The 27,608-nt window shown below is 43.1% G+C and overlaps 1 protein-coding gene across 16 annotated transcripts; it reads left to right on the top strand.

Annotated features, from left to right (window-relative positions):
• Positions 1–977: 977 nt before the first annotated feature.
• PARP6 (poly(ADP-ribose) polymerase family member 6) lies at positions 978–27,608 on the top strand. Of its 16 annotated transcripts, XM_069595568.1 has the most exons (24): positions 1,122–1,644; positions 2,468–2,722; positions 4,601–4,800; positions 5,448–5,525; positions 6,508–6,602; positions 7,031–7,091; positions 7,321–7,411; positions 7,867–7,933; positions 10,373–10,522; positions 11,453–11,603; positions 12,224–12,277; positions 13,816–13,911; positions 14,216–14,308; positions 15,201–15,326; positions 16,597–16,662; positions 17,612–17,679; positions 18,960–19,008; positions 19,257–19,369; positions 20,079–20,151; positions 20,855–20,924; positions 26,127–26,206; positions 26,595–26,658; positions 26,830–26,914; positions 27,249–27,608. In XM_069595568.1, the coding sequence occupies exons 3-24, from the start codon at positions 4,798–4,800 to the stop codon at positions 27,349–27,351; spliced, it is 1,836 nt and encodes a 611-aa protein (XP_069451669.1). In that variant the 5' UTR covers positions 1,122–1,644; positions 2,468–2,722; positions 4,601–4,797; the 3' UTR covers positions 27,352–27,608. The 16 variants fall into 16 exon arrangements, 1 of the variants encoding a protein (XP_069451669.1); XR_011258099.1 differs by lacking the exon at positions 20,855–20,924 and having other exon boundaries at positions 978–1,268; positions 19,260–19,369; XR_011258095.1 differs by lacking the exon at positions 20,855–20,924 and having other exon boundaries at positions 978–1,268.

Below are 27,608 nucleotides of genomic sequence, written 5' to 3'. Positions count from 1 at the left end.
CCACAGCTTTGACTATATGGACCTTTGTTGGCAAAGTAATGTCTCTGCTTTTTAATATGCTGTGAAGATTGGTCATAACTTTTCTTCCAAGGAGCAAGTGTCTTTTAATTTCATGGCTGCAACCACCATCCGCAGTGATTCTGGAGCCCAAGAGAATAAAGTCTGTCACTATTTCCCCATCTATTTGCTATGAAGTGATGGGACCAGATGCCATGATCTCAGTTTTCTGAATGTTGAATTTTAAGCTAACTTTTCCACTCTCCTCTTTCACTTTCATCAAGAGGCTCTTTACTTCTTCTTCTCTTTCTTCCATAAGTGTGGTGTCATCTGCATATCTGAGGTTATTGATATTTCTCCCAGCAATCTTGATTCCAGCTTGTACTTCATCCAGTCCAGCATTTCGCATGATGCACTCTGCATATAAGTTATATGTGTTAGGCTGAACCATATGAAATTTCTGTTTGGGTAAATTATAATGGGTCAAATACTTTGCACATTCATATGGTTCGACACACCATCACATTTCATCCTCATCACAACAGCCCCATTTAAAAGATACCATTGTCCCCACTTTACAGATGAGAAAACTAAGATTCAGAAAGTAAAAGTCTTGGTACAAGCCTGAGCAATCAGTACGTGCTGAAACCAAGCTTTGAATCCTCTATTGTCTAAATAGAGGGCCAGAGTGCGTTCTAGTCTATCCTAGCTACCGGGGGGAGCAAAATAGTTAAGCTTAAGAATGGTGTTACAAACTAGAGATTCTTGGAGTCAGCTGAGTCTCAGGGGAACCTTCTCAATCTGTATCCGCGGCGCTGGCTCCAAGAAGAGCCGGGATTGCGTTCCCTCCTCCGCCCTCCCAACCACAGGAGGCGCCAAACACGCAAAGTCTTGTTTATAGAGGACCCTCCGCGGACCCGTGGGGCGCCTCTTGTTTCTGCTCGACCCACGGCGCAGGCGCCATCACCGCGCCGCACCCCCTCCCAACCAGCGGCCATTGAGCAGGTTTCCCAAGCTTGGAGTCGGGGGCGGGGGCGCGCCCAGAGTAGGCCGCTTGGCAGTTGGTTCCGAGCGGGCCACGTGGCCGCGGTGCCGCCGCGCGAGCGTGCGCAAAGTGGCTCAGCGCCGCCGTGACGGAACGACGAGGCGTTGGGGCGCGCGACCTCGCCCGCCCGGCCCGGCCCCCGCCCCTTGGCCTGCAGCTCCGCCCCCGCGGGGCGTCCCGGGCCGCTCGTCCCCTCGGCGGCGGCCGCGCGCGGCCCGGGGTCGCCGTGAGTACTCGCGAGGCCGGCCTGTGGGGCGGCTGCCGGCGGGACCGGGCGGGGCGGGCGGGCCGCGGAAAGGGTGCGGGGCCCGCCTCTCCTCGGCCGGGGCGGATGAAGTGAAGGGCTTGGACCGGGTGGCTCTGAGGGGCCCTCCTGGGCTTGACAGGCTTCGCCCAAGGCCGGGTGGCTAGCGACACAGATCGGGCACAAAGCTGCTTTCCCGGGAGGCAGGTGTCGGGGGTCTCCAGAGGAATACGGAGAAGAGGTCCAACAGCTACCCCCAAGGGAGGCCTCACGGCCTGTTCTGGAAGCGCGGGCGGCAGCCAGTGTCCGGGGGCTCACCCCGGCCCGTCCCTCCACCGCGTGCCCGGGAAAGCGTTAGGTCCGTGAGTTCGCCGCCGCGCTCTTTGTTCCGTGGCCTAGGCTTCCCGGGTGGAGCACTTGCTCTAGAGCGGAGTGACCTCCTTGCCCAGGACCACGAAGGTGGGAGCCTAATCCAGAGTTTAAGCGTTGAGGTCGGAGGCTTCTTTGACTGGGTATAAAGTTGTCACACTGAGAAGCGCCCGTGGACGTCGGCCACGACTTCTGTGATTCGGACTTAAGGCTTAATTACATATGGCCAGTTGCCGTGCCAATTCCGTGTTTTCTGCTGTCGTCCGAAGTACTGACCGACAGACACCCTTCTCTGGGCACTCTTCACACAGTCTATATTTGGCCTGGGTTTTCTTGAAAGGTTCCCTTCTTTACCTCATTTAGATAAGTTAGATAGGTCGTTCTTGCTTAATTCCTTAGCAGCTCCCTTTATTGCTTGTGACCACATCACAGGAAGAGTGGATGTGAGTGGAACCTGTCAAATGTGCTTAAGTCCCAGTTCCACTTGCCTGAACCTAAGCAAGTTGCTTGACCTCTCTACCCCTGACTTTTTTTTTTTCATATGTAACGTGAAAGCTTTGAAAAAGACTATCTTTCCAGCTTATTCCTGTTTAAAATGTAATTCTGTGAATTAGATAACTTCCCACTATTCCCCATTTGCCACTCTTCATCATTTAAACCTTTTCTCCATCTCTCAGAGGAATGAGCTTTGAAAGTGGGAGTCCCTTTCACTGAAGCAGCCTGGGTTGAAAAAGATGGTAGTCTCTGAATTATTTTTTTCCCTGGACAGGAAAAATACCCTCTGAATTATCTTTTTCTCCTTATGATAACAGCAGAAACCAAGCAGCAACAACCCTTGGAGAGAGACTAAGTTTTCTTCTACAGTGACAGAGAGCTTGTGAAAGTTGGTACTTCTGGCCCACGCTGCCATCATCCTACCACCCAGCCCAAGACGCCCCAGGCTGGACATTAGTGCCTCCCTCTTTATTTCTCTGTGATCATCCAGATCAGCACCTGACTGTTTATTTTCAAATCTCACAAACCCAGCCCCCAGATCTTCATGTTCTGGTTCTCAGCTACTGTTGAAGGTGAATGGAGTCTTGCTCTTTAAAATAATTTTTGTGTGACTTTTGTCTGTGTAGTTGTGTTTAAGTTCTTGTATGTATCTCCCGTTTGGCTTAGGTCTCCAGCAGACAGTTCATTCATTCAGTAAATATGTGTTGAGGGACTGACAATATAGACAATGAAAAGAGTCAGAGCCTCTGCCGCCATAGAGCTTACTTTCTGGTGGGAGATAAATACAACAAACAAACATTTTGTACATCAGAGTGTGGGAAGTGCTGTGAAAAAAATTAAAGCAAGGAAGGGGGATGGAGAGTGCTACTATATTGTGTGTTGGGTTTTGCTGTTTTATATGGGATAGTCAAGGTGACCTTCAAGCAGAGATCTGAAAGAGTAAAGGAGTGAGCCATGTGGGTATCTGGGTGAGTAGCATCCCAAGAAGGGTGACCAGCAGGGACAAAGGCTCCAAGGTGGGAATATGCTTGATGTTTGAAGAACAGCAAAGAGGCATTTATGACTTCTTAGTGATAATCTTCCTGTTCTTGTTTAGAGTTAACTTTTTAGGGAGAGCCCTTCCAAGGGTAGTCTCTGATTTTTTTTTTTTTTTTAATGAAAATCTCCAGCTATACACAAAAGTAGAGAGTATAAGAAATGCTTATGTACTCATCACTTAGCTTCATCAGTAATCATCACTTTGCCATGTGTTTTTCACCTATTCCCCACCTTGATGCCCCTTCTGCCTTTTGTGCTTGAGTTGTATTTTAAAGCAAGTCCCAGATATCAGGCCATTTCGTCTCTAAGAACTTTAGTTGCAGTTTCCTTTTGCATATTGTTTTTGATGGGTCAGACAGCCCTGCCAGCTTAAGGACTGCTATGATCTTTTCCCTGGCATTGTGCTTTATGTCACCATACTGGGTTAGTTACAGGTTTATGTTGGTATCTGAGGAACAGACCACAGGCCCTTGGAACACACAAGGATTTAGAATGGTGGTTCTCAGCATAACTTGGAGGAGTTGTTGAAACAGATTGCTGTATCTTTGGAGTTTCTAATTCAGTAGGTCTCCATAGGGTATCTTAGAATTTACGTTTTAAACAAGTTCCCAGGTCATATTGATGCTGCCAGTTCACAGACCTTACTTGAGAACCACTTATCCAGATACTTAAGATGCAAGGGAACCATGTTAAAGATCAAGAACACCTCTGTTTAAAGTTGGAGTGGATGAAACTGATAAATAAAAAGCCAAGAAGCAGTGGTTTTTAATTTTGCACAAGGGCTTAGAAGTCAGTGTTTTTCTGAGCATTTCTTCAGATTGTTATTACATTTTGGGGGGAGTAGGTTCCAAGAGGAGTCCAGGGCATTATTTTGGCTGTGACAACTCAGACTGTCTACCAGAAAATGGTCAGAGTTGTTGAGACTTTTCAACTTAGCTATGATTGTTATAGAAAGGCTCCTAAGGATACTGGTTTTAAATACGAGATAAACACTCAATTTGGAGAAATAACTGGGGATAAAGATTTTTTAAAAAGTGTTTGCTTCTGATGGTGGTTGACTCTATGAAGAATATTCTAAAATGAACTGACTTGACTGCATAGCATAGCATCTGGTCCTGGCATCATCATTTTGGCTTCAGGAGTTGATACAGTGTTTTGCTAGAGCAGGGACTTGCTTCAGTCACAGCTCTCCAGCTGGAGGGCAGTAGTGTCTCATGTTCATGTAGTACTTTCATGGTTCATTCTCTTTAAAGAACTGTGTTTGCAAGTGTGTCTACATGCATGCAAGTATGTTTCTATGTATCGGTGTCTATACATACGTATAATAAAAGTGTACCTGTAAACGTGTGCTTTTGTACATGCCACCCAGCTGTTAAGTGCCGATGAGATCTATTGTTATCTACTTTCTGCAGGACAGTGACTTGTTAGCACCACAACAGCAGATCCTGCCTTCCTCAGCTGATCTCCAGTCAGCCCCTGAAATCGCCACCCAACCCTTGTCTCCTCTTTTGGCCTCCTAAATGCCCATCTCGTTGGCCTGGGTTCAACTGGTGGTATGGAGGGGTGCTGCCTAGCACTGACCTAGGAGTGTGTGTTACCCACTGACCCAATGGTGAGAATTCACTGCCCACCTTTCTAACTGATTGTCCAGCGGGTAGATGAAACAAATTGCAGACCTCACCTTCCCCCTCTGCTCCCTTTTGGAAGATAGGGTGGCTACTTGAAGTTAAAGGAAGGAGATGGGGCATGGAAACAGTATTACTTGGTGTGTGTATAGGGAGTTTTCTTGGGAAGGAAGGTGAGAGTTAAATACTTGAAGGGATAGAAAGGGAGTTAGGAGACGAAAGAGCGAGGTGTCTCACTAGCAGCTTCAGAGCTGCCTTGGGTAATGATCCAGAAGAGGCCAGCTTGTACTAGAACTTAGATATGCTTGAGAATCAACCTTGACATTGAAGTGTTCTGCATACCTCCACCACTGGCTACTAGAGCTTCAGTCATCATACCCGATACCTAAGAAGGCTAAAATTCCCTATTGTTTTCCTCTGTGCCAGCAAGTCAGTGCTAGACCATGGATATGACCGGATTCAGGAAAAGACTGAGATGTCCCCAAAGGGTCAGGGGAAGGCAGCAAAGGGACTGGGGCCTCAGTTATTCTATCCCAAGGGACCTCTCATTTGTGAAAATCTGTTTCCTATCTTATCTTAACCCCACTCTGTTCCATGAGATACCAGGCACCCTTATTTCTTGTTTCATCATCAGGACATCAAAGGCCAGTTCTGGAATGATGATGATTCGGAGGGAGACAATGAATCAGAGGAATTTCTCTATGGAGTTCAGGTGAGATTACAGCCCCAAAACCCATGTTGGATGGTCTAAATGTATACTTTCTTCTGGATACCTCAGGAGTGGAAGAGATTATTTTGGAGCAGAGGTGAAGATATAGTGTCAGTGTGATCTGAGGAATATCTGGTCAGAGCTAATCTCATATTTTTGCTCTTGCCTGGAACTCATCTTTTCCAGTATAAACTACACCCTCTGTGCATGGAGTTTAGCCATAGGTTCTTGCTACTGCTAAGTCACTTCAGTTGTGTCCGACTTTGTGTGACCCCACAGACGGCAGCCCACCAGGCTCCCCTGTCCTTGGGATTCTCCAGGCAGGAGTACTGGTGTGGGTTGCCATTTCCTTCTCCAATGCATGAAAGTGAAAAGTGAAAGTGAAGTCACTCAGTCGTGTCCGATCCTCAGTGACCCCACAGACTGTAGCCTACTAGGCTCCTCCACCCATGGGATTTTCCAGGCAGGAGTACTAGAGTGGGGTGCCATTCTTAGTTGGAAACAATTTTCTGACTGTTCCCTCACTAGCCAGCAGGGGTCATTTCATTCATTAGGGTCAAATTTTTTAAGACTCTTCTACCAGTGTTTGTTCAGTGCTGTCACTGCCCAGGGCATGATCCTAAGCAGAAATGTTGGACGCTGCACACAGAAGCAATCGGAGTTAAATTCTGAACTCTTCAGCCTGTTCTGAGTTCTCATAGGAGGGATACCTAAAGAGTCCTGGTCAAGGTTGAGAGAAGCTGAGTCTTAAGGATGCGAACTCCTTAAGCAGAACCTGCAGTTAGTCGACTGAAACCTCCTAGAGTGCTGATGGGGGTGACTTGTCTCTCAGTGAAATCCCCAGCTAGGGCCACCACCAAGAACTCTTTCATAAAGCAGCTTTTGCTTGCATGTGTTGCTATAGTTTGATTTCCCTGTTCCTGATATTTCTTCATATTCCATTTTCCTCTTTCTCTTCCTCCCTCCATCTTTGCTGCTGACTCAGGGAAGCTGTGCAGCTGACCTATATCGGCACCCACAGCTAGATGCAGACATTGAAGCTGTGAAGGAAATCTACAGTGAGAACTCTGTATCCATCAGGTGAGGCTCTACTTCAGGGATGGCAGGAGGCTCAGCCACTTCTTTGTGACTTGCTAAAAGAGTAGAGGTTTTTTCTTTATGGTGTGATGCTGGGGTCTGTGGACTTTCATAAGTGTTGAGCCTAATGATGGTGAGAGTTGCTCAGAATATTTAAGGTAGGCTGACAGGAGCAATGAGGAAAGTATAACCACTTTTCTTAGAAGTTCCCTCTTATCCTAGATCCTCTAGCCTGAAGTTTCACCTTGGGGTAAGAAGGGCTTGTGGCCTGGCAAAGGCTCTGATTGTAAAAGTGGTTGTAGCTAAGTACAGAGCCTCCTCCCACCCTTCCCTCTCCCTTATCCCCAGGCTCACTTCTCTTTCCACTTCAATTTCTGTTCCCTTCTTTCTCCCTTAATGAGTCTCACATGTGATCACCTGTATCTCTATAGAGAATATGGAACTATCGATGACGTGGACATTGACCTCCACATCAACATCAGCTTCCTGGATGTAAGTGATGCCAGTACCTGCCAACAGCAGGTCTAGTTGAGCTTGTGGGTTTTGCCACATAGGCCTGGAGTCTTGTTCCCAAGTGCTATATTTGAAGCACGTATACTTTGTGCCTATCTCTAGACCATCAGCAGATAGTACTGCATGCATGTGTGTGTCATGTAGCGAAAACTTCAAAGTCCATTTCTCTCTGATGCTGAACTAGAAACCATTCCCCTTACCCTTGTAGGAGGAAGTTTCTACAGCCTGGAAGGTCCTCCGGACAGAACCTATTGTGTTGAGGCTGCGGTTTTCTCTCTCCCAGTACCTTGATGGACCGGGTAAAGGCAGTGACTTTGTGCATCTGCGTGCTCTGACTAGTCTAATACAATGTTCTAAGTTAACTGAGATAGAGAAAAACTAGGAACAAAGCCTTCTGGTGTAATCTGAAGGCCATTGGTAGGAGATTTTCAGTCTTCTCTCATTGTTATCGTCATTCCCTATCACCTAATAGTCATGCCTTAAAGACTTTCTTGGTTAATGAGCATGTTTTCTCTGGTTCCTCAATATTACTTATTCTTCCCCATCTCCTCAGCTTCCTTATAGAAGTTGAGGATGTTTGAGATTGGTCAGACAGTTCCCAGAATCTACCTTCTGCCTCAGAGGTTTTCATTTTCCACCATTATTGTTTAGAGTACTCTTGAAATCTGAGGAAGCTAATCCACTGAACTAGGGCTTTGGACTCCCAGGAGGATAGACATGTATATGTAGTAGGAGCTTTTTCTTCTCTTTGCAGAACCGTCAATTGAGGTTTTCCAGCCATCAAATAAAGAAGGATTTGGGCTGGGTCTTCAGTTGAAAAAGTAAGAACTTTGATCTTTCTGGTTATGAATGTTTGAGGGAAAGAGAGATAGGACAGGCAGACTCTTGAATGTTTCTTTCCAAAAGTGTCTTTCTGACATGTGCCCAAGAAAGACTAAAATTAATATGGGGAGTCCAGTTTATGGTTAGGTGGGGGAGCTTGTGTTTCTGGGGTATGTGCCCTTGAGGCTTCCTGGAGGTGAGAGCATTACTAGCATTTACTTAGCATTTAAAGGAAAACATAACCCTGGAATTAGAGTTATGCTCATCACACTTCCTCAGAGTAGAGCCCTAGGATTTTGGACAGTTTTAGTTTACTAAATGTACTGAGCACTTTGCTAAATAAGTATTTGGTATATAAAGAGAAGTGAACTCAATCAAGTTCTAAATATAGTCCAGTGTATACTTGTTCTAATACAAGTGAAAATGTAAAGTTTAGAAAGAACACAGAGAAAGGTGTAAGTCAGTCTGGTGGCAGTTACATGAATGAAATATGAAAGGGAGATGATTAACGGTTTTTAGGGATGGATAAGGATTGTCCATGTAGACAGACTCTGAGAATAAATAACATTTGCGGGGGCAGTCACATGAGGCAACATATGTAGGAATTGTAAAATCAGAAAGGATCTTCTGCTTTTATTTTGTAGGCAGTGGGAGCTTTGAAAGGTTTTAGGCAAAGAAAGGATATGGGCAGGTTTAATTATTAAAAAACCATTCTGGTAGCATTGTGCAGCATAGATAGAAGGAGTGTGACAAGAGACCAGAACTGTTTTAGTAAGAGGCATTCGTAGAAGTTCACACGTGAGATGATGAGCCAAAGTATGACTGTAGATATGAGTACAGACAAGAGATAGACTAAAAAGATTTGCAATGTTTAAAGTCAGACTCGAAGACTGATTTGGTTATGTTGTATATGATAAGAGGCAAGGAATAGAGGAATATTACTCTTAGGTTTCCAACCTAGATGTCTGGGTAAATTGTAATTCCCCTCATTTGAATAAGAATTTAAGAAGAAGAACAAGTTTGTGGGATGAAGATAGATAGTTGCATTTTAAATATGTTATTTAAAGGTAGCTTTGGGATATTCAGTGGAGCTGCTCAATAGAGAGAGATGTAGATTTGATACTTACAGGAGAGGTACAGGTTGAAGATAGATTGCAGTGTACAGGTGAGAATTGCATCCAGCGTAGAATATGAGAATGTCAAAGGAGAGCTAGATAGAATGAGAAGAAAATGAAGTCAAGGGCAGAACACCCTTTAACCCAGAAAAAAATGCCAAGTAGAGAAAGAAGAACCACTGAAGGTAGGTTAGAGAGCTTGGAGGAGGATGGGAAGAGAACAGTGTCAGAGAACGCAAGGAGGAACATTTCTGCAAGGAGGGCCAGATGCCAGAGAGGATGAGTAAGAGGAGAACTGGGAGTTTCGGATGGATTTACCATCAAGGTGAGAGCAGTTGTAGTGAAATGGTGAAGGTGGAAACCAGGATATAGTCAGTTTTCTGGAGAAGTGAATGATTGGCCACAAAGTAAAAACAATGAAGTACGGATTAAGAAATTTGGATGAGGATTAGGAGGTAGCTAGGTTGAAATAAAGAAACTTGGAACTTTTTGCAGATGTGGGGAAAGGAACTGACAGGAAAAGGAAATAATTGCCAGATCAAAGTCCCTGCAGAGGGGCTGAGATCCAGAGTACAGCTAGAGCAATTGATCCTTAAGAGGAGGGTCAGCTTGTCTCCAGAGGATGGAGGGATCAAAGTGAGGGTGGAAATGGAAATAGATTTTGTAGTAAGGTTGTCAAATCATGGAAGATGATATCGATGGCTTCAGTTTTCTCGGTTGAGGAGAAAGATTCTCAGTTGTAGGTATAGTTAGCTTAAAGAAGGTGATAAGGATTTAGAATAATAGAGTAATACTAGAGAGAACTGATCAAGGACAAGTAAAAGAACTGACAAGACTAGTCAAGTTGGAAACCATAAATCTCAGGCTGTAATGTTTTGCCTAACAGTATCAGTACCCTTTGGGTTCCTTGTCCTTTTCTTCACTATTCACAAGGCCAAGGGTAGTACTCACCTCTATTCTACCACTTCTGTTTCACTTTCGGTATAGCTCTTCTTGGCAGTAAATTGCCAGGTTCACAGCCTTTGAAGACTCATGTTTGAGATCTTCCTGTTAAGGCAAAGCATCTAAGCATTTTTCTGGTCCATTAGACTAGGTAAGAGAGTGGGAATTTACCCACTAAGGTCAAGAGGTAGTTTAGAACAGTACATATCCATGTGCTAAGATTATATCAGAGGGATCTTGAGACAAACACAGTTCCCTAAACCAACTAGCTTTGCAGTCCCTAAGCCTGAATTTTAGATTAGTTGCCTTTCATAGTCTTATTTCTTGACCTGGGATTCCCCTGCTTGAGCTTTCTAAGTCTCTTCCTCTGTGATTCTTTAGAATCCTGGGTATGTTTACATCCCAACAATGGAAACATCTCAGCAACGATTTCTTAAAGACCCAGCAGGAGAAGAGGCACAGCTGGTTCAAGACAAGCGGTACCATCAAGAAGTTCCGAGCTGGCCTCAGCATCTTCTCACCCATCCCCAAGTAAGTGTTTCTCCATGAGCTGGTTGTCTCTAATCACATTGATCTATTCTGAGCCCCACCCCACCTTCTTGATTATGTAAACTTTTCTGTCCTCTCCCTAGATCCTCTGAATTTTGTACCTTTAACTACTAATACCACGCACATGATCCTGTCCCCTATGTGTCTTTACCCTTCCTCTCCTGACCCAGTAGTCATACCTTGTCCTTTATGTAAAATATAGTATCTAGTGCATGGGGTCTCTTTGGAGAAACATATACTAATTTCTCCATCTCTCCTTTCTTTGACCCTCACCCTTATTCCCTATCCTAAGGAGACAGAAGCAGAGCTAATAGGCCCCAGCCCCTTGCTCTTATGAAAGGGGACATTGATTTATTACCTGGGTTCTGGAAACAAGTATTGCTCCATTCTTTGATCCCAGACTTTTATTCCCCCACTTCCCCGCTCTCTGTGCCTTCTGATCTTCCCAAAGGCAAATACAAACCCAGATTTGTAGCTTTCCAGGTACCAGTATTGATAGACAGTCAGACATTAGGCTCTCTGGGGTCCACCTGTTTCTTACCTAGTAGTTTAATCACATATATAATAATACAGACAACACACACACACATTGAGCAAGTGAAACAGGTATCCTTTGCAAGGTATCATTCCTTAGATGCTGTAGAGAATGACCCAGGCTTTAATGACGTAAAACCTGACATGTAGTGATTTATTTGTTTTGATAGTTTGAGCCAATGAAACTTCCCTTGGATAGTGTTTTTTTTTTTACCTCGCTGTGTGGTATGACATATGGGATCTTAATTCCCTGACCAGGGATTGAATGCAGGGCCCCCTGCAGAGTCTTAGCTGCTGGACCACCAGGGAGGACCCTCCAGGCTTCTAGGTCTCATACTGAATCCTCAGTTTCATCACGTTTCTTTGCTCTCTGTTCAGGTCTCCCAGTTTCCCTATCATACAGGACTCCATGCTGAAAGGCAAACTGGGTGTACCAGACCTTCGAGTTGGACGCCTCATGAACCGTTCCATCTCCTGCACCATGAAGAACCCCAAAGTGGAGGTGTTTGGCTACCCTCCCAGCCCCCAGGCAGGTCTCCTGTGTCCCCAGCACGTGGGCCTCCCTCCCCCAACACGGACCTCTCCTTTGGTACATGGCTGAGGAGGGTTTGACTTGGTGTCAGAGGGTGGGAGGGGAAGTGAGGGAATACAGCTTCTCAAAATGGAGTGGGAGTCTGGTTGTCCAGGCATCATAAACCAAATCTGGGCATGAACCATGAATCAGTAGAATGGAACACATATTTTAATAGTTGTGAATTTATATCTACATAGTCTAGCAAGCTTCTCTGATAGTATGTCAAGGAGCAGAGTCTGGGGTTGGGCATCCCAGGGAGATGTTATTATGTTTAATTTTATTAAGTTGTGGTTAGAACTTAATAGTCAGCTACTTTACAAATGTTTTACATCTACCTTGAAAAGGGTTAAGGACAGGTGAGCCTGTTTTAAGAGCCTTTGCCAAAAATGTCTAAAGGTCTTTCTCTGCAGCTTGGGAATTACTTAGACTGATCAGAGTTAGGACTTAGCTACTTCAGGATAATTTTAGGTAATGGGCATGAGTGAGGTATTTCTAGGAGGTGTTTCTTCCTTCTAGGAAGTCACCAGCTTCCTAGGAGGTTCATGAAGCCATATTATTTTTTTTACTCTCATCAGGTCAGTGGTCACTGCAAGAACATCCCCACTCTGGAATATGGATTCCTTGTCCAGGTAATCGAGTCCAAAGCTTCATTCCAAAGCCTTTCCACTGTTTTCTGACCCATCTGATCCCTTAACATCTCCCAGCTCTTCAGTCAGTTCGCAAACATTTCATTTCCTTAATTGCTCTGCTTCGACAACTATACTGAGTGTTCTGTGAATAGGAGAAAAGGCCTAGTTCCCACCCTTAAGAAGCCTATAGCATTATTGGGAAGACAACGCTTATATACCACTTACGATCAAGTGCCAAATGATGCACCGCAAATTTTAAGTGCACTGGTGCCAAGATAAGAGAAGAATTGACACTGATTTTCTTATAATCCTCCACATCCTTGCTCAAGTGGGCTTCACTTTTCCTCACAAACTTGCAGTGCTTAGCTGCTACTGGTCATCTGCTTCTTTTTAAAACCTCTTTATTTTCCTGACATGGTTTCACTTTTGCATCTCCAATATCGTTGCTCATGTCATTCCCTCTACTGGCATTCCTCACTGTAACTGCCTGTTGTAACCAAGTGTCAGATGCCAACTTTTTCATAAAACCTTCTCTATTACTTGAAATGTATTAGCTGGAAGTGTGTTTCCTCTCACTGAATTCTTTTGATACTTTTTGTTTTATATAGCACTAATGTGTCAGGTACTATATGCTGCCTTGAATTGTAATTAATTTGTATACATACTACATCTCCCCTGTTGGACTATAGGGTCTGAGAGGATAGTGTTTTATGTTTTGAATAATAAAGGATACTTTTCAGTGAGCTAGGGACGTAGTAGGCATTCAACAAATCTGTGTTAAATGAATGAACAAAAGCCCTTGCGTGTCCATTTACGATCTCGAAAGTTTGTGAAATGGGAACAATTTAATTTATACAGACAGTATATGTGATTGTGAAAGCCTTTTAAGACAGATTGTGTAAAAAATACTTTAGGATATTGCTGCATGTGCTCTGAATTTGTGCTTTCTTCCCATCAGAGTTTTATTTGTGGTCTTGATCATTTTACAGGGTGATTGTCCTAGGTAGTTAAACATGGCTTCTCAGCACCACACCCACCCCACCTCCCACCCCTGCCGCGATCTGATCATGGACTGAATACTCAACTCATTTGTCACTCAACTCATTTGTAATTAGATGGGGGCATCTAATTACTGAAAATAATATTAATAGTTTGATTAGTATTTCTTACTGTTTATGAAATACTCTTACAGAAATCATCTCTTTAATTCCAGTACTTCTGTAAAGTGAGTAATGTCCATTTTGTAAATGAAAAAACCAAGGCTCAAGTTAACTTGCCCCAAGTTATATATGGTATTAAGTAGTAGAAGGGGGACTCTTAACCCAATTCTTCTACCATGGCTGGTCTTATTTTCGTTATAATATATAGTCTTCCAGAGTTAGGCTATCGATTTAATTAAGTGCAGGACCCAAGAATAGAGTCTACCTTAGGCACAGGGCTGGGAGGTAGGAGAGTAATAGAAAGGAAGTTCAGATTGTTTCCTATATCTGGGTCTTGACTTCCAAAAAAAGACTTAATCAAATATCTTCTCTCCCCAGATCATGAAATATGCAGAGCAGAGAATCCCAACATTGAATGAGTACTGTGTTGTATGTGATGAGCAGCATGTCTTCCAGAATGGGTCCATGCTCAAGGTATACACCTCTATTTTGTGACCCTCTTTCTTACAGCCTTAGCTAAGGCCCATTAGTCCCTCATCTCTCCATTTTTCCTTTCTTCTTGGATCTGTGGTAAAGGTAGAATTCTGTCCATACTCCCTGAGACTCTGGAAATAATAGTTTTTCTCTGAAAACAAGTCTCAGCAGTCCTGTTAGGAAAGATGAGGATATGTGAATATCAGTCTAGAGTTGTCCGAGGTCAGAAATGTCCCTCTTGCCCTATGACACCTTCTTATTGCACACCTCCTGCCACCACCATCTCTTTAATATGTCCATTCAGCCAGCCGTCTGTACTCGTGAGCTGTGTGTGTTCTCCTTCTACACGCTGGGAGTCATGTCCGGAGCTGCAGAGGAGGTGGCCACTGGAGCGGAGGTATGGGGGAGGGAGAGCTGCTGGGGAATTGGGGTCCTTTACGGCGGGGAGTCCCAGCAGCTTCACTGCTTGGAAGTTAATCTCCAGAAATGCTTTCCTATGTAAGGATGTTCACTGTCGTGGTTTTTTCTTTAATGTTTTATTTAAGTTTTGGCCGCACCACATGGCTTGTGGGATTTTAGTTCCCGACCAGGGATCAAACCCATGCCCTAGGCAGTGAAAGCTCGGAGTCCTCTAATTGCTGGACTGCTGGGGAATTCCCTAGTATTGTTTATAATAGTTGAAACAAGAAAAAATAGATACAAGCCCATCTGTACAAGGCCCAGTTAAAGAAATGATGGTTTGTTCTTACAGTAGAAATACTATATAGCTATTATTTATGGATAGAGAATTATAACATATATAAATAAAATATAACTGTGTATAATTCTTTAAAATTTGCCCATATGATAAAATAACAATTTCTTTAGTAAAAATATCTGGAAAAATACACATCAAACTTTGTAGTAGTTAATGTGAAGAATGAGATTTGGGGGTAAGGGGATGTTTTTTATCTTCTTTTAATCATTCTCTTAAACATTGTTCTTGAATTTTTATGATAAGCTTGTATTTTCTAATAAAAAAATCAAAACATTTGTGGTTTTAAAAATTTATTGAAATATAGTTGACTTTATAATGTGTTCATTTCTTTTTTTTTTTCATGTGTTCATTTCTGCTACACAGCAAAGTGATTTTTGTAAGACCTTGTTATTTATTCATTTTATACATAATAGCTCACATCTGCTAATCCAAAACTCCCGCCTCCAGAAGGTAGACCTAAGCTGGATACTGTGCAACTCCCAGCCCTGTGAAATCGTTCAGCTTTTGTCCCCTTTCTTTCCTTTCTCCTAAGGTGGTGGATCTGCTGGTGGCCATGTGTAGGGCAGCTTTGGAGTCCCCTAGAAAGAGCATCATCTTTGAGCCTTATCCCTCTGTGGTGGACCCCACTGATCCCAAGACTCTGGCCTTTAACCCTAAGGTATAGTTGCTTGGGAAGAAAGTCAGGACTAAGGAACAGAAATGGTGAAAGATAGTGGGAGACTATAGGCGTCATTCTAGTGCACACAACAGCTTGGAATAAGGGGACAGAAGAAATGGCACACTTGTTTCTTGGGAGCTCCTGAACCCTCAGAGTTCACTGTTTAGTGAATAAGTAACTAAACATAACTAATAATATAAGGTGAACTTCTGAGTTTCTTAGAAGACAGAGAGACAATATTAGTTACGTTGGAATAATACAGACTTTGAAGCCAGACAGACCTTGATTCCATTTGAGGTTCTGCTGCTCCCTAGCTGAATGGCATTAGGCAGATCACTTAACCTTTCTGAACCTCAATTTCTTTATCTGTAAAAAGTGGATAATATCTATTACTGTAAAAATGAGATATAATATATGTAAAATATTATAATACTTAGTGTTCTCCAGAGAAATAGAACAATAGGAGATATATAGAGAAAGAAATTGACTGTAAGGAGTTGATTCCTGTGATTATGAAGGCTGAGAAATACCAGGCTGAGTAGTGGGCAAGCTGGAAATTCAGGAGAGCTGATGTTGCAAGTTCCAGTCCAAAAGCCAGCTGACTCAAGATTGAAGAGCTGATTTTTTCAATTCTAGTCTGAATGCAGGAAAAGACCAATGTCCCAGCAGTCAGGCCAGAGGAGTTCCCTCTTACTCAGCTGTTTTGTTCTATTCAGGCCGTCAACTGATTAGATGAGGCACCTGAATAGGGATGGCAGTCTCTTTTACTCAGTCTGCCATTCAAAGGTTAATTTCATCTTGAAATACCTTCACATACATACCTAGAATAATGTTCAATTAAATGTCTGGCACTTCATTTCCCAAAGGACACAGTTGACAGTTGTTGAAATAACCATTACATGTACCCAGCACAGTGCTTCACAGTTGCTCATTTCTGTGTGTCAGGCACTGTATTAGATTCTTTACCTGTTATTTAATCTTCAGTTTAACTAACCCTATGAGGGTAGTGAGGATTTTTTATCTTTACTTATATAGATGGATACTGAGGTTCTGAGGGATTAAGGAACTTACTCCTACTACTCTCAGCTGGTGAAAGAACTGGCACATGATTCTAGAACTTCTTGGCATTAAGTCTGTGTTCTTTGCATGACATACTGTGCTGTTTCCCTGGGGCCTAGATTTCTTTTGTACATGTGGCCCTCTTTCATCACATCTTCCTCTCTCCCACTTTTCTTCACCTGGTTCTTCTTTCCCTGTTGATTCCCCACAGAAGAAGAATTATGAGCGACTGCAGAAAGCTCTGGATAGTGTGATGTCCATCCGGGAGATGACCCAGGTATTCTGTCCTCTGCTTGTCCCCTGCCTGCCCACTCAAGTGCCCTATTCTGTTTGAAATTCATTGGAGTAGAGTGAAGATTTAGAGATGTTACTCAAACTCCTCACAGGATTCTCTTTAGCTTTCCCTCTTTAGCTTTCCTAGTCTTATTTCTCTGGTTTGTTAGCTCTGTTACTCCTATTTCTCACTCCTTGTCTCTCTCAACCTTTACCTTTGATGCTGATTCCTTCACAAGTTGTTCCTATTTAATGTTTTTTTTTTTTTTTCATAATTCTTAGGGCACTAGAGAAGTTAGGGAAGGGCTTCTGTCCAGGGTTGGGAGGGTGAGGAGGGGGGCTTGAAGGTAAGGAACTAGACCCAGGGGCCTGCATCTTCTATCCTTCTAGGGGTGGGGCAGCCACATGGAGCAGTGACCATCCTTTGACTCAAGGCTGTCCCTCACCAGACTTCCCCACCCCTCGTCTGCAATCTCTGCATGAATAGACATTCATTTGTACTCACATTTACAGGTGGGCCTCTTCTCAGCAAATCCTATATATCACAGTTCAGATGAACACATAACATACACCTAGGAGGGATGATTTACTTGTCAGGAGAACTCTTACGTTTTACATAGTTTTACCACAGGATTCCTTAGCCTGGTCTTTCTGGGACATTGATTTTATTTACTTATTTATTTTTTTTGATTTATAATCAACTTTTTAGGGCTGTAGGAATTGCATAAAATGAGGGAGACCCACCTGCATGTTGTTTTGTAAGCATCTTCAGTCATTTTCATATTTATTTATAAGTCTTCCCAGCCTGATGGGTCCTTGAGGGTGGGAACCCCATCTCCTCTTGGTTTGGTGTGGTCTTCAGTGCCTACCTTGCCCCGGGCCCTGATAACCTGTGGAAAGTGGGAGGGCTCCCACCTCTTCTGGGAGATAACCTCACGGCCTTTGTCTTACAGGGCTCGTATCTGGAAATCAAGAAGCAGATGGACAAGCTGGATCCCCTGGCCCATCCTCTTCTGCAGTGGTATGAGTAGAATGGTTCATCCTTCAGCAGTTGGGGGAATGGGACATAGTATCAGACCTGGAGCCTATACCTTCTCTTAGAGGTGGTTTCAGCATTGTTCCTAAGATTATACATATTATGGTGGCTTTTTCTTGGGGTTTTATTGATACACCTGGCTTGGCTAGGAACTGGGATCCAACAAAGAACCCACAAGTTCTAAGACTATGTTTCAGGTTCTCTTTAGTGCTTCTTATTTCCCAGTAGGTTTCTGAGTGCTGCTTGCCTATAGAAATTAACACTTCATTTCAATTAGATTTTCTGTGCGTGCAGAGATGTCCCTCTGCTTCTACTCCCCTCCTCTATCTCAAGCCCTTCCCTGTTGATGTTAACTGTCCAGAGGCTTGGAGCACTATTACTCCCTTCTCTGAGTGAAGGTCCTGACCTTGAATTTCCTTTCTACTTCCCTTCACCCCGGCCTTGATTTCTGTTCTCTCCTCCTGGAATAGCTTTCCCTTTCTAGCGTGTTTTGCTCTGTCAGGTCAGCCTTTGATATTAGTACTTTTTCAGTGCACCATGCTCCCTCTTAGCATGAGGAATGACAAGGCATAGACTGTTCAGAATGGCATTACAGGTACATGAGTGAAGCACACAAACAACCAGATAGCCACTATAAGAGATGATGCCCCCTTGCTGAGTCCTCAGTGGCTTATGCCTTTGTTCTCTCCTGTCCTCTTGAGTTCAGCCTGCATACAGGCCAGTATGTCCCTGAATTCTCGGGAAGTTCGTTCTAGTTTCTTCTGTTTTTTTTCTGCAGCTCAGATAATAACTGTCCATTCCCCCCATCTCTGAGAGCCTTCAGCCTTCCTCTGGGCTCAGATAGGATGGCTTCTGAGCCCCTGTGCTAAGTTTCTAAATCCCAAATGTAAGTTGTCACCATCCTAACACAGACCCACCTCTCTGATTTTCTTTGGTAGCTGACCTCTTATGTTCTTCTTTTTGTTCTTTACTTTTCTCTGCCTGGATATAGCAGCCCACCTCCCACCCCTCTCTTTATTTCATCTGTTGTTTAACCAGTAACTAGCTGGTCTCTGGTCAGTAACTTCTTTTACATTTTTATACACAAGCATTGTGTATAAATCCGATACACAGGAATATCGGATAGTGTCCTGGGTTCACAGTTCAAACAACCCTGGAATCCTTGCTTATTCTCCAAGGGGCAGAGCAAGGCTGCTGCTTTGTTTAGAATGGTCTAACCACATGTTTATTCTGTCCTTTTTGTTTTTTTGTTTGTTTTATCCTAGGATCATCTCTAGCAACAGGTCGCACATTGTCAAACTACCTCTCAGCAGGGTAAGTGACCATTCTCCGTCTAAACTCTGAATTTCTAGTGAGGGGCAAGGGGGGGCTCCAAACCAGCTAATCACATTGGTTCTAGACCTGCCTGGTTAGACTTGTCCATCAACAGTAGTCTTTGGGCCAATGCATGTTTCCTTTATTTGGGGTCAGTACAAGCCTAATTTGCTCCCTATCCCCAACCTTTCCCTCCCTGATCTCCCACTTCTGCTCTGTTTTCCTGACCCCACCCCCACCCTGGGCAGCAGCTGAAGTTCATGCACACCTCACACCAGTTCCTCCTGCTGAGCAGCCCTCCTGCCAAGGAGGCTCGGTTCCGGACCGCCAAGAAGCTCTACGGCAGCACCTTTGCCTTCCAGTGAGGAGTGGGGCAGGGCTGGGGCTGGGTGCTGGATAAGGCAAAAAAAATGGGGGGATGGTGGCAAGTTCACTTGAGGAATAGGAGTTTGTATGACTTATGTCCATCATATTAAATGCTATTGTGGTAGGTGCTGTAGAGGATAAAGATACTTAAGATATGGTCTTTAATCTTAAGCTATTTAGGATATAGTTGAGGAGAATGACATTTACATATAAAAAGATGTAGTTGAAGGTAGATTGGTAGGGATAGATTTGAAAACTGCTTTGAAGAAAATCAGCAATTTATGCCTGATCTTGAGAGAAGAGAGAAAAAAATAGATTAAGAGTAACTTAAAAGAGATGTGAAGTCATGATTGGAAGCCATACTTGGGATAAGTGATAAACTCATTGAGTTTGAGATGAATTTGTTTAATTTGAAATATCAGGATGATAGGTAAATGAAAATATTGAACCAGCAGCTGAGGATTAGGATGGGACTGTTTGAAGTGTGGAAGAGAAGATAGGCCTGGATATTAAGATGTAAGGGCTAACCATACGCAAACAAATCTTACATGCCTGTAACTATATCCGTGTGCATGTCCATCGCTAGCTTTATCTGTGTCCATCTTCATGACCTGTGTGTGTGAGAATGGGTGGGAGTGGCAGTCTTGGAATTTTCTTGGGAACTTCATTCCATGAGGAGACATGTATTCTACACTGCCTTACAGTGGGTCCCACATTGAAAACTGGCATTCAATCCTGCGCAACGGGCTGGTCAATGCATCCTACACCAAACTGCAGGTGAGGCTGTGCTCCTTTTCTCTTTCTCTCCACCTTCTCCCTGCCCCACTCATTTCGGGGAAGTCTGCTGTAAAGTACTCAACTGTGTTTGCCTCAGCATCCTCAAACCTAGCCTCCTGTGAGGCTTTCCTAGGGAGGAAGTTGAAACTATATGTATAGAATGAATATGGTGGTTGTATTTTGACCTGAGGAGTGTTTTTAGGAGTGGGAATATAGCTGTAGGCAGAAATAGAAATTGCTGATTGCAATCACTGTGATCAATGAACCTTTTAGAGCTTTTCAATATATGTGACTGTTCAGTCAGAGAGTTAAAATAGGAGACTTACTTCTTTGTCCTGCAAGACTCCAAGGAATGATTATTATTCCTCCTCCTGGCTGCCTGTTCTGTATTCATTTTTAGAGGGCAGGGATCTGCATATGTACCAAGGCCTACGGCAGGAGCATGGATTCTGAGCGACTGACTCAGTGGCTGTGCCACTCATCACTCTCCAAGGCATCAGTATCTAGTATTTCATAGGCAAAGGGGTTAACCTGCATCCACTTTTCAGCTAATCAGCTTTTCAAGAGTAGGTACCTAAAGTTATCTGAATGAGTGAGAAGATTAAATGGAGGGACAGAGGGCTGGATAAGCCATGTGGCTGCCTAATACACAGCCATGGGAGGGCCCAGGCTCATATTGCTCATCCTGGTGTTTCCCTGCAAGCTGCATGGAGCAGCCTATGGCAAAGGCATCTACCTGAGCCCCATCTCCAGTATTTCCTTTGGATACTCAGGTAAGAAATAATCTCTGGCCACATTGACTCTATTTACATTGCATCCGTTTTGTGAATACATAAACCTATGCTGTCTCCTCTTCCATCATGGACACTTGGTCTGTGTCAGCTCTCTCCCCAGTCATGGATATGTAATCTTTCTCTTTTTTCTTTCGTTAGGAATTTAGATTATTTGTATGGTGAAGCCAATTATCTCCCTTTCTCGTAGGTATCCTCTTCTCCATGAATAAAACCATTCATTGTGGGATCTTAGCCCTAGGAATGGGTTAAGGAATTACTGGGGGATGACTCTAGGCCCTCTGGAGAACACATTTTTGGTGCTGACAATAGCCTGTCAGACTGTATATGTGCACACGTGGATGCGAGTTGATATATGAATGCACTTGAAGTCTTGAGTCCCTTCCACTGGCTTACATTTCTGGAGACTTGGTTCTCCTGCCTGTCAACCACCTTTTAAAATTTAAACTGTCTGTAATTATACACTATTATATTAGTCACATTGAATGCAAGAGGAAGCATTTTATTCCAAAGATAAGGTATGAGCAACATTCAGATTCTAGTTAGGAGATGAGTCCCACTTTGTCCAGCTCAGAAAAGAAATCTGACTTAGCTTTCTCATTGTTTAAAGTTTATATTTGAGTTCTTCTTAGTCTTTTTTAGTTTGGGTTCTGTATAGTCTTTGTATAAGAGAAAGCCACCATATAGTCACATGTCTACCATATGAAGGGGCCAGCGCTAGATTCTTTATAGATTTAGTATTCTCCATTAATGTAACTGTTACAAAAATAAGAACACTTAGCTCCAGAATAACAGAACTATAATAGAAAGGTCTCTAATGACAAACAAGAAGAAAGGAGATAATATAAATAAGAATCAAAATTAATGAAATAAGAATAGGTACAATAGACAGGCCCCCCCAAAAACCAAAAGAGGGTTTTTTAAAAGAACTAACAAAACAGATAAACCTGGGTAGATTGATTAAGAAGAAAAAGAGCAGCATTAAATAATGTGAATAAAAAAGGGAACATAACTATAGATATAGCAAAGTTTTATTTATTTTTACTTTTTATTACTATTATTATTTTTTTGGCTGCACCACACGGCATGTGGAATCTTAGTTCCCTGACCAGGGATCAAGCCTGCATTTCCAGCATTGGAAGCCCAGAGTCTTAACCACTGAACTGACAGGGAAGAACCAAAATTTTAAAAGCTAATAGAATTCTGTCAACTTGATGCAGATGATTTGAAAACTTTGTCAAGACGGATAAATCCCTAGAAAAATGTAACTTAACACAACTGATTCAAGAAGATATAGAAAACCTAAATAGCTCTAACATAAAAGACATTGAAATAGTAGCTTAAAATTTTTCACAACAGAACAAAATCCTTGCCAAATCAAGTAATTTTACAAGTGGATCTTAAGTCAAACTTTCAAATAACACATTATCCCAATCTTAAACAGAATCATCCAGAGAATACAAAAAGATGTAATTGCAAATCATAAAAGATTGGTAAATTTGATTTTATTAAAATTATAAGCTTCTGTAGAAGACACCTTAAAATAAAAAGGCAGCTTACAAACTAGGAGAAGACATTTGCAACACATATAACTACAAAAGATGAGTAATAAAAGTACATTATAAATTCTTGCAAATAAGAAAAAGATAATCCAATAAAAAGGCAAATAACACAGGCAAGTCACTGAAGAAATGACCAAAAATATGGGCAGCTACTCAGCCTCTATTAATCAAGGAAGTAAAGGCAAGACCAAAATGACATACCATTTAGCACCTATACCTAAAAGTCCGGTAAGACTTCTGATTATACCGGAGGTTGTAGATCAGCAGGATCTCTTGTACTGCTTGTGGAATATAAATTGGTACAACCACTTTGGAAAACAGTTTGGTGTTACATTTCATAAAGCTTGAGAAATATTATCCCTGCAACCAAGTATTTTCATTTCGGAATATGTGCACCCAAAGGTGTATAATATTGTTTGCAACAACAAATTTTAGAAAAAAACTCATACTCATCATCAGGAGAAGGGATAAGTACATCATAATCTATTCTGACAATAGATTATTATTCAGCAATGACAGTGAACCAACAGTGGCATTCAGCAACATGGAAAAAATGTTAAGTAAATAATGGTTGAATTGAAAAAAGGCAAGACAAAGGACTGCCTTTTTTATATTGCTCAAAAGTAAACAAAATTATTTAGCTGTGTGTGTGTGTGATAAAACTAAAGGAAAAAGAAGAAAAATAACACTCTAAATTTCAGAATAGTGGATATCTCCCAAGTGGAGGCAGATATTGGGATAGGGTTAGGAGCACTTAGATGTAAGTCACTGATAATATTTTAGTTCTTGGATTTAGTTCTTATGTTGTTCTTAGTTCATTGTCCTGTTAAACAAATGATAGTATGTCTGTGAGCAATCCACAAAGGATAGGTGCCTAGTGAATATTTACTGAATGTGTGAATGAATCTTATTCTGTGTGCCTGGAGTCCAGAGTGGGGGTGGGATTGGGTAGTCTTTTGGCTTTGTCTAGAGACCACAATTTTTATCTTTGTGCCAGCCTAAGCTTCTCTCAGATTAATTCCTTATTCTAAATAGTGAGTTTCCTGGCTTCTGGTGGCCACAAAATTCTTATTTGTTGTCTGTTTTCTCCCTATTCTCCTCTCCCATTGGCCTTTGTTTACTACTGAGTGCCTGAATACCTTTGGTTATCACATGGAGCTAGGAATCTCTATTGACTTCTTAACTTTATTTACTGATTATGTAAAAACGTCATATGGCACCATCCTTCTCCCTCCAAAGGTTGATTTGATTATTACCGTGTTTTTCTCTTGTAGCTATAGGTCATTTTGTTCAATCTCTTACTACTTTTCAGATAAAGTAGATACACAGAATAGTCAAATGACTTTCTTGGGTCAAACAGATCTAACTAGCAGAGTTAGGACTGGAATCCAGTTCTCCTGACTTTTAGGCCAGCGTTCTTATCGTTATATTGGACTGACAGGGCAGGCTTTGCTTGAATCACTGATTTTCTGAGGGCCCCATGGATATGTGAGAGAGTTCTTATCATTATATTGGACTGACAGGGCAGGCTTTGCTTGAATCACTGATTTTCTGAGGGCCCCATGGATATGTGAGAGTCTCTAACTCTGGATGGGATGTGGGTAAATGTCTGACTTATTTTAGTTCCTCTAGCATATAACTAACTCTCTCTTCTTTGTATGTTTCCTTCTACCCTTTTCTGCTCTAGTTTTCTGTATCTTCCCTCAGGGTATCCAAGTGCCTTCTGAGGGGTCATTGTAAATAGAGAGCATCCATTTGACTAGCGGAGCCTCTAAAGACTTGGCCATAGTGTGCAGGTTAAAATGAGGGAGAGTAGGAAAGGAGATGGTAAGCTCCATCTGTTTGTTTAGTCATGTTTAGAAACTTGTCCAAGTACATACTCTGCACACCAAGCAACCAGGGAGTATTCTGGCCTCTAGGTTCTCTGTGTCTGGTCTCAGGAAACTGAGAGAAGATGATTGGGGTTATTACAGTCAGGACAGTGCACAGCAGGATTGGGATGGAACAAGATTTGAATTCTATCATAAGGGCCATCTCTAAGACCAGCCATAGAAATCAGATTGTTCTCTCAACCTCTGAAGTAGAACCTAAATGGGAATTTTACTCAGAACCATGCACTGAAATACGCAGGCTGAGAAGGTTATCAGGTTTGGATGCAGAGCTAAACCTAGTTAAGGCTAATGAAGAAGTTGGAAACAGAGAATGGTGGGGATTCCTATAGGAGAAAGAAATAGGCAGTTCAAATCTTGAGGTTCTCGTTGCCTTAACTTTTATTCAAGCCATAAATCTGTCATGGGGCTTCAGTGTGAGTGCATGATGAATTGACAGCCTGAGTCGTGAAGAATGTCAGTCCAGTAGTTATCATCCCTGCTTCTATACCATGGTTACCACGAAACCAAGACTTGCCGCAGAGTGGAGTTAGTCGTAATAGTGCCGGGGTGGACTGATGAGAGAAGGGCCCCTGCTTCTGGTCTGCAGTGATAGCATCATTTCCCATCTTCATCTCCCTCTCTGGTCTCATGGTCTCATACACACATACACAGACTCACCCCTTACTGGGATAAGGCTGGGCCTGTGATAAAGCCGAATACAGAGTCTGGAGTCCTAATCATGGGACAGAAAGAGTTGGGAATAGGGGCCCACAAGCACTGTTTCATATCTAAATAGGAAGAGTCCAGAGTGAGTCTCTAAATGTTATAAACAGGGCTATTCAATGAGGGTTAAGGATGGTGGAGGATTTATGGATTTAGATAAGATGAAAGCAAGTAAATTGTCTCCTCTTCCTCAAGTCTGGGAAGACTTTCTGAAGGAAGCAGGACTCTTCAGGGTAGTTGCCATTTTGGTTACCTGTGGAAAACTATTCATCAGTTACCTGTTCTGCTTTCTCCCTTTAGTCTGAATGACTCTGGTCAGAGGTTTTTATGTAGCTTTGAAACTGCAGCAGATCTGACTTGCTCTGCTTGCTTTCTTTCCACTCATTTAACTCAGCCTGGCATCGGACCTGAAATGTTGATGTCACCACTCTCCTAGGCCCCTCATTCCTTGCTCATTTTACCTCTTGCTCCCTATCTTAGAATCCGTCAGTGATTTCCTAATGTTCTCAGGATAAACTCTGGTTGCCTTAACATGGCCTACAAGGCCTGCTTGATCTTATCCTAGCTTACCTCTTCCCCATCATCTCTCATCACTTCTCTGCCATTGACTATGCTCCATCCAAACTAAGGTACACTACTGTGTCTTTCTTCCAGGCCTTTCGTATCCTGTTATCTCAGCCTAGGACACTTCCTTCCTCTTCATTTAGCTGACTCTTCCTAATTCTATAGTTCTTAGTCTAGCTGTCACCAGGAAGCCCTCTTCAAACCTGTGGGCTAGGCTGGTTCCCCTCCTCGGGCTCGCTCAGTACTCTGTATTTCCCATCATAACCCCTACCATGCTGTGTCACGATTATTTGTTCCTTTCCTGTCATCTCCTGCTAAATTCTGTGAGGGCAGATAGGCTGTTTGCTTTATTCACTGCTGTGTCACCAGTTGTCTCTAGCTCCAGTGCCTGGCACATAGTAGGCACTTCAGTAAATATCTGATGAAGGAATGGGTGAATGAACTGGTTTGTTTTTCTGTGACAGGAATGGGAAAAGGACAGCATAGGATGCCCTCCAAAGATGAGCTCGTCCAGAGATACAACAGAATGAATACCATCCCCCAGGTATTATTAATTGCCTTTGTCCGACTGAGGCAGGACACTTCCTCTTGGATAAGTTGAGGCTACAGAGATGGATGGGGAAACACTGGTAGTGATGGGGGTGGGTGGCTTATAGATCATTTCAAGCAATCAGATACATTCTAAGAGGAACCCATTTCCAGAGTCATTTGTAGCTTCAGTCATGAGTATGAGAATAGAAACTGAGTTTATTAAATCCAGTAACATGAAAATGTAAAGATGGACTCATCCAGACTGATTATGAAAATCAGAAATTTGGGGAGGTGGCTGGAAGCCCAGGATATCCCAATCCCTACCCCCCTAACTGCTACCAGTTAAATCACCTCTCTAGGGAAAGCTGTAACCATCTACCTGGCTCTCTCTCCTCTTCTAGACCCGATCCATTCAGTCAAGGTTCCTGCAGAGTCGGAATCTAAACTGTATAGCACTTTGTGAAGGTAGGTGGCTCACCCAGTCCCTGTTTTTGTGGGTGCCCAACCTTCATTTCAGGTGCCACTTTAGCACATGATCCAGCCAAGGGTGATGTTGAAGCATCTTTCCTTCCCCTCCGTGCCTGGACTCTCTGACCCAAGCATTATACCTATAACTTCTGGCCCTTCTCTTCCCAGTGATTACATCTAAGGACCTCCAGAAGCATGGGAACATCTGGGTGTGCCCTGTGTCCGACCATGTCTGCACACGGTTCTTCTTTGTGTAAGTCTAAGAGGGCACCTTGGGAATTACTTGGAGAAGCGAGGGTGAGAGCACAGTGATATGGACTGCTGGGAAAGTCTGTTTCTGTTATTGGAGACTTGTCCCTGGCTGCCTGAGTAGAGCCGGAACTGGGACTTCCCCTTGGAGGATGAGGATGGGTATAAATCAAGGGCTGTTTAGAGGAAACTAGGTAAACTCTTCCACCGTAAAGAGTAGCAAGGAAGGGTTTTGATTCTAGGATGGGATGGCCACACCCCTAAATGCAGGTCCATGGGTTGACATTATTCTGGGATTGGTCTCCCTCTTATGCTCACGTTTGCATTATCTTTGGCAGATATGAGGATGGTCAGGTGGGCGATGCCAACATTAATACTCAGGACCCCAAGATACAGAAGGAAATCATGCGTGTGATCGGAACTCAGGTTTACACAAACTGAGGGGGCCCCAGCCCTCGTACCACCCCTGTTCCCCCAGGATCCATCTGCCCTCATAAAAGGGCTCAGGAGCAGCAGACAAGTCTGCCCTGAGGAATCAAGGGGCCATTACCGAGGGGCAGGAAAAAGATAGACGAGGCGGCCTTCATGGTGGAGATTGACCCAGGAACCACTCCACATTTGGATGGCCCAGACTGACTCTTTACCCCGATTTTCCCAGTTGACTTCACCCTGTTTGTAAATAAAACAATAAAATGGAA

The sequence above is a fragment of the Ovis canadensis genome, chromosome 7, assembly GCF_042477335.2.
Source record: "Ovis canadensis isolate MfBH-ARS-UI-01 breed Bighorn chromosome 7, ARS-UI_OviCan_v2, whole genome shotgun sequence".
NCBI lineage: Eukaryota > Metazoa > Chordata > Mammalia > Artiodactyla > Bovidae > Ovis > Ovis canadensis.
The sequence above is the reverse complement of the archived record's forward strand: the minus strand, read 5'-3'. Positions and strand labels throughout refer to the sequence as shown.

Coding starts and splice junctions, on each gene's coding strand:
- PARP6 (XM_069595568.1), top strand. Junction 5,526..6,507: donor AATTTCTCTATGGAGTTCAG/GTGAGATTACAG, acceptor CTGCTGACTCAG/GGAAGCTGTGCAGCTGACCT. Junction 20,152..20,854: donor CATCCTACACCAAACTGCAG/GTGAGGCTGTGC, acceptor TTTCCCTGCAAG/CTGCATGGAGCAGCCTATGG.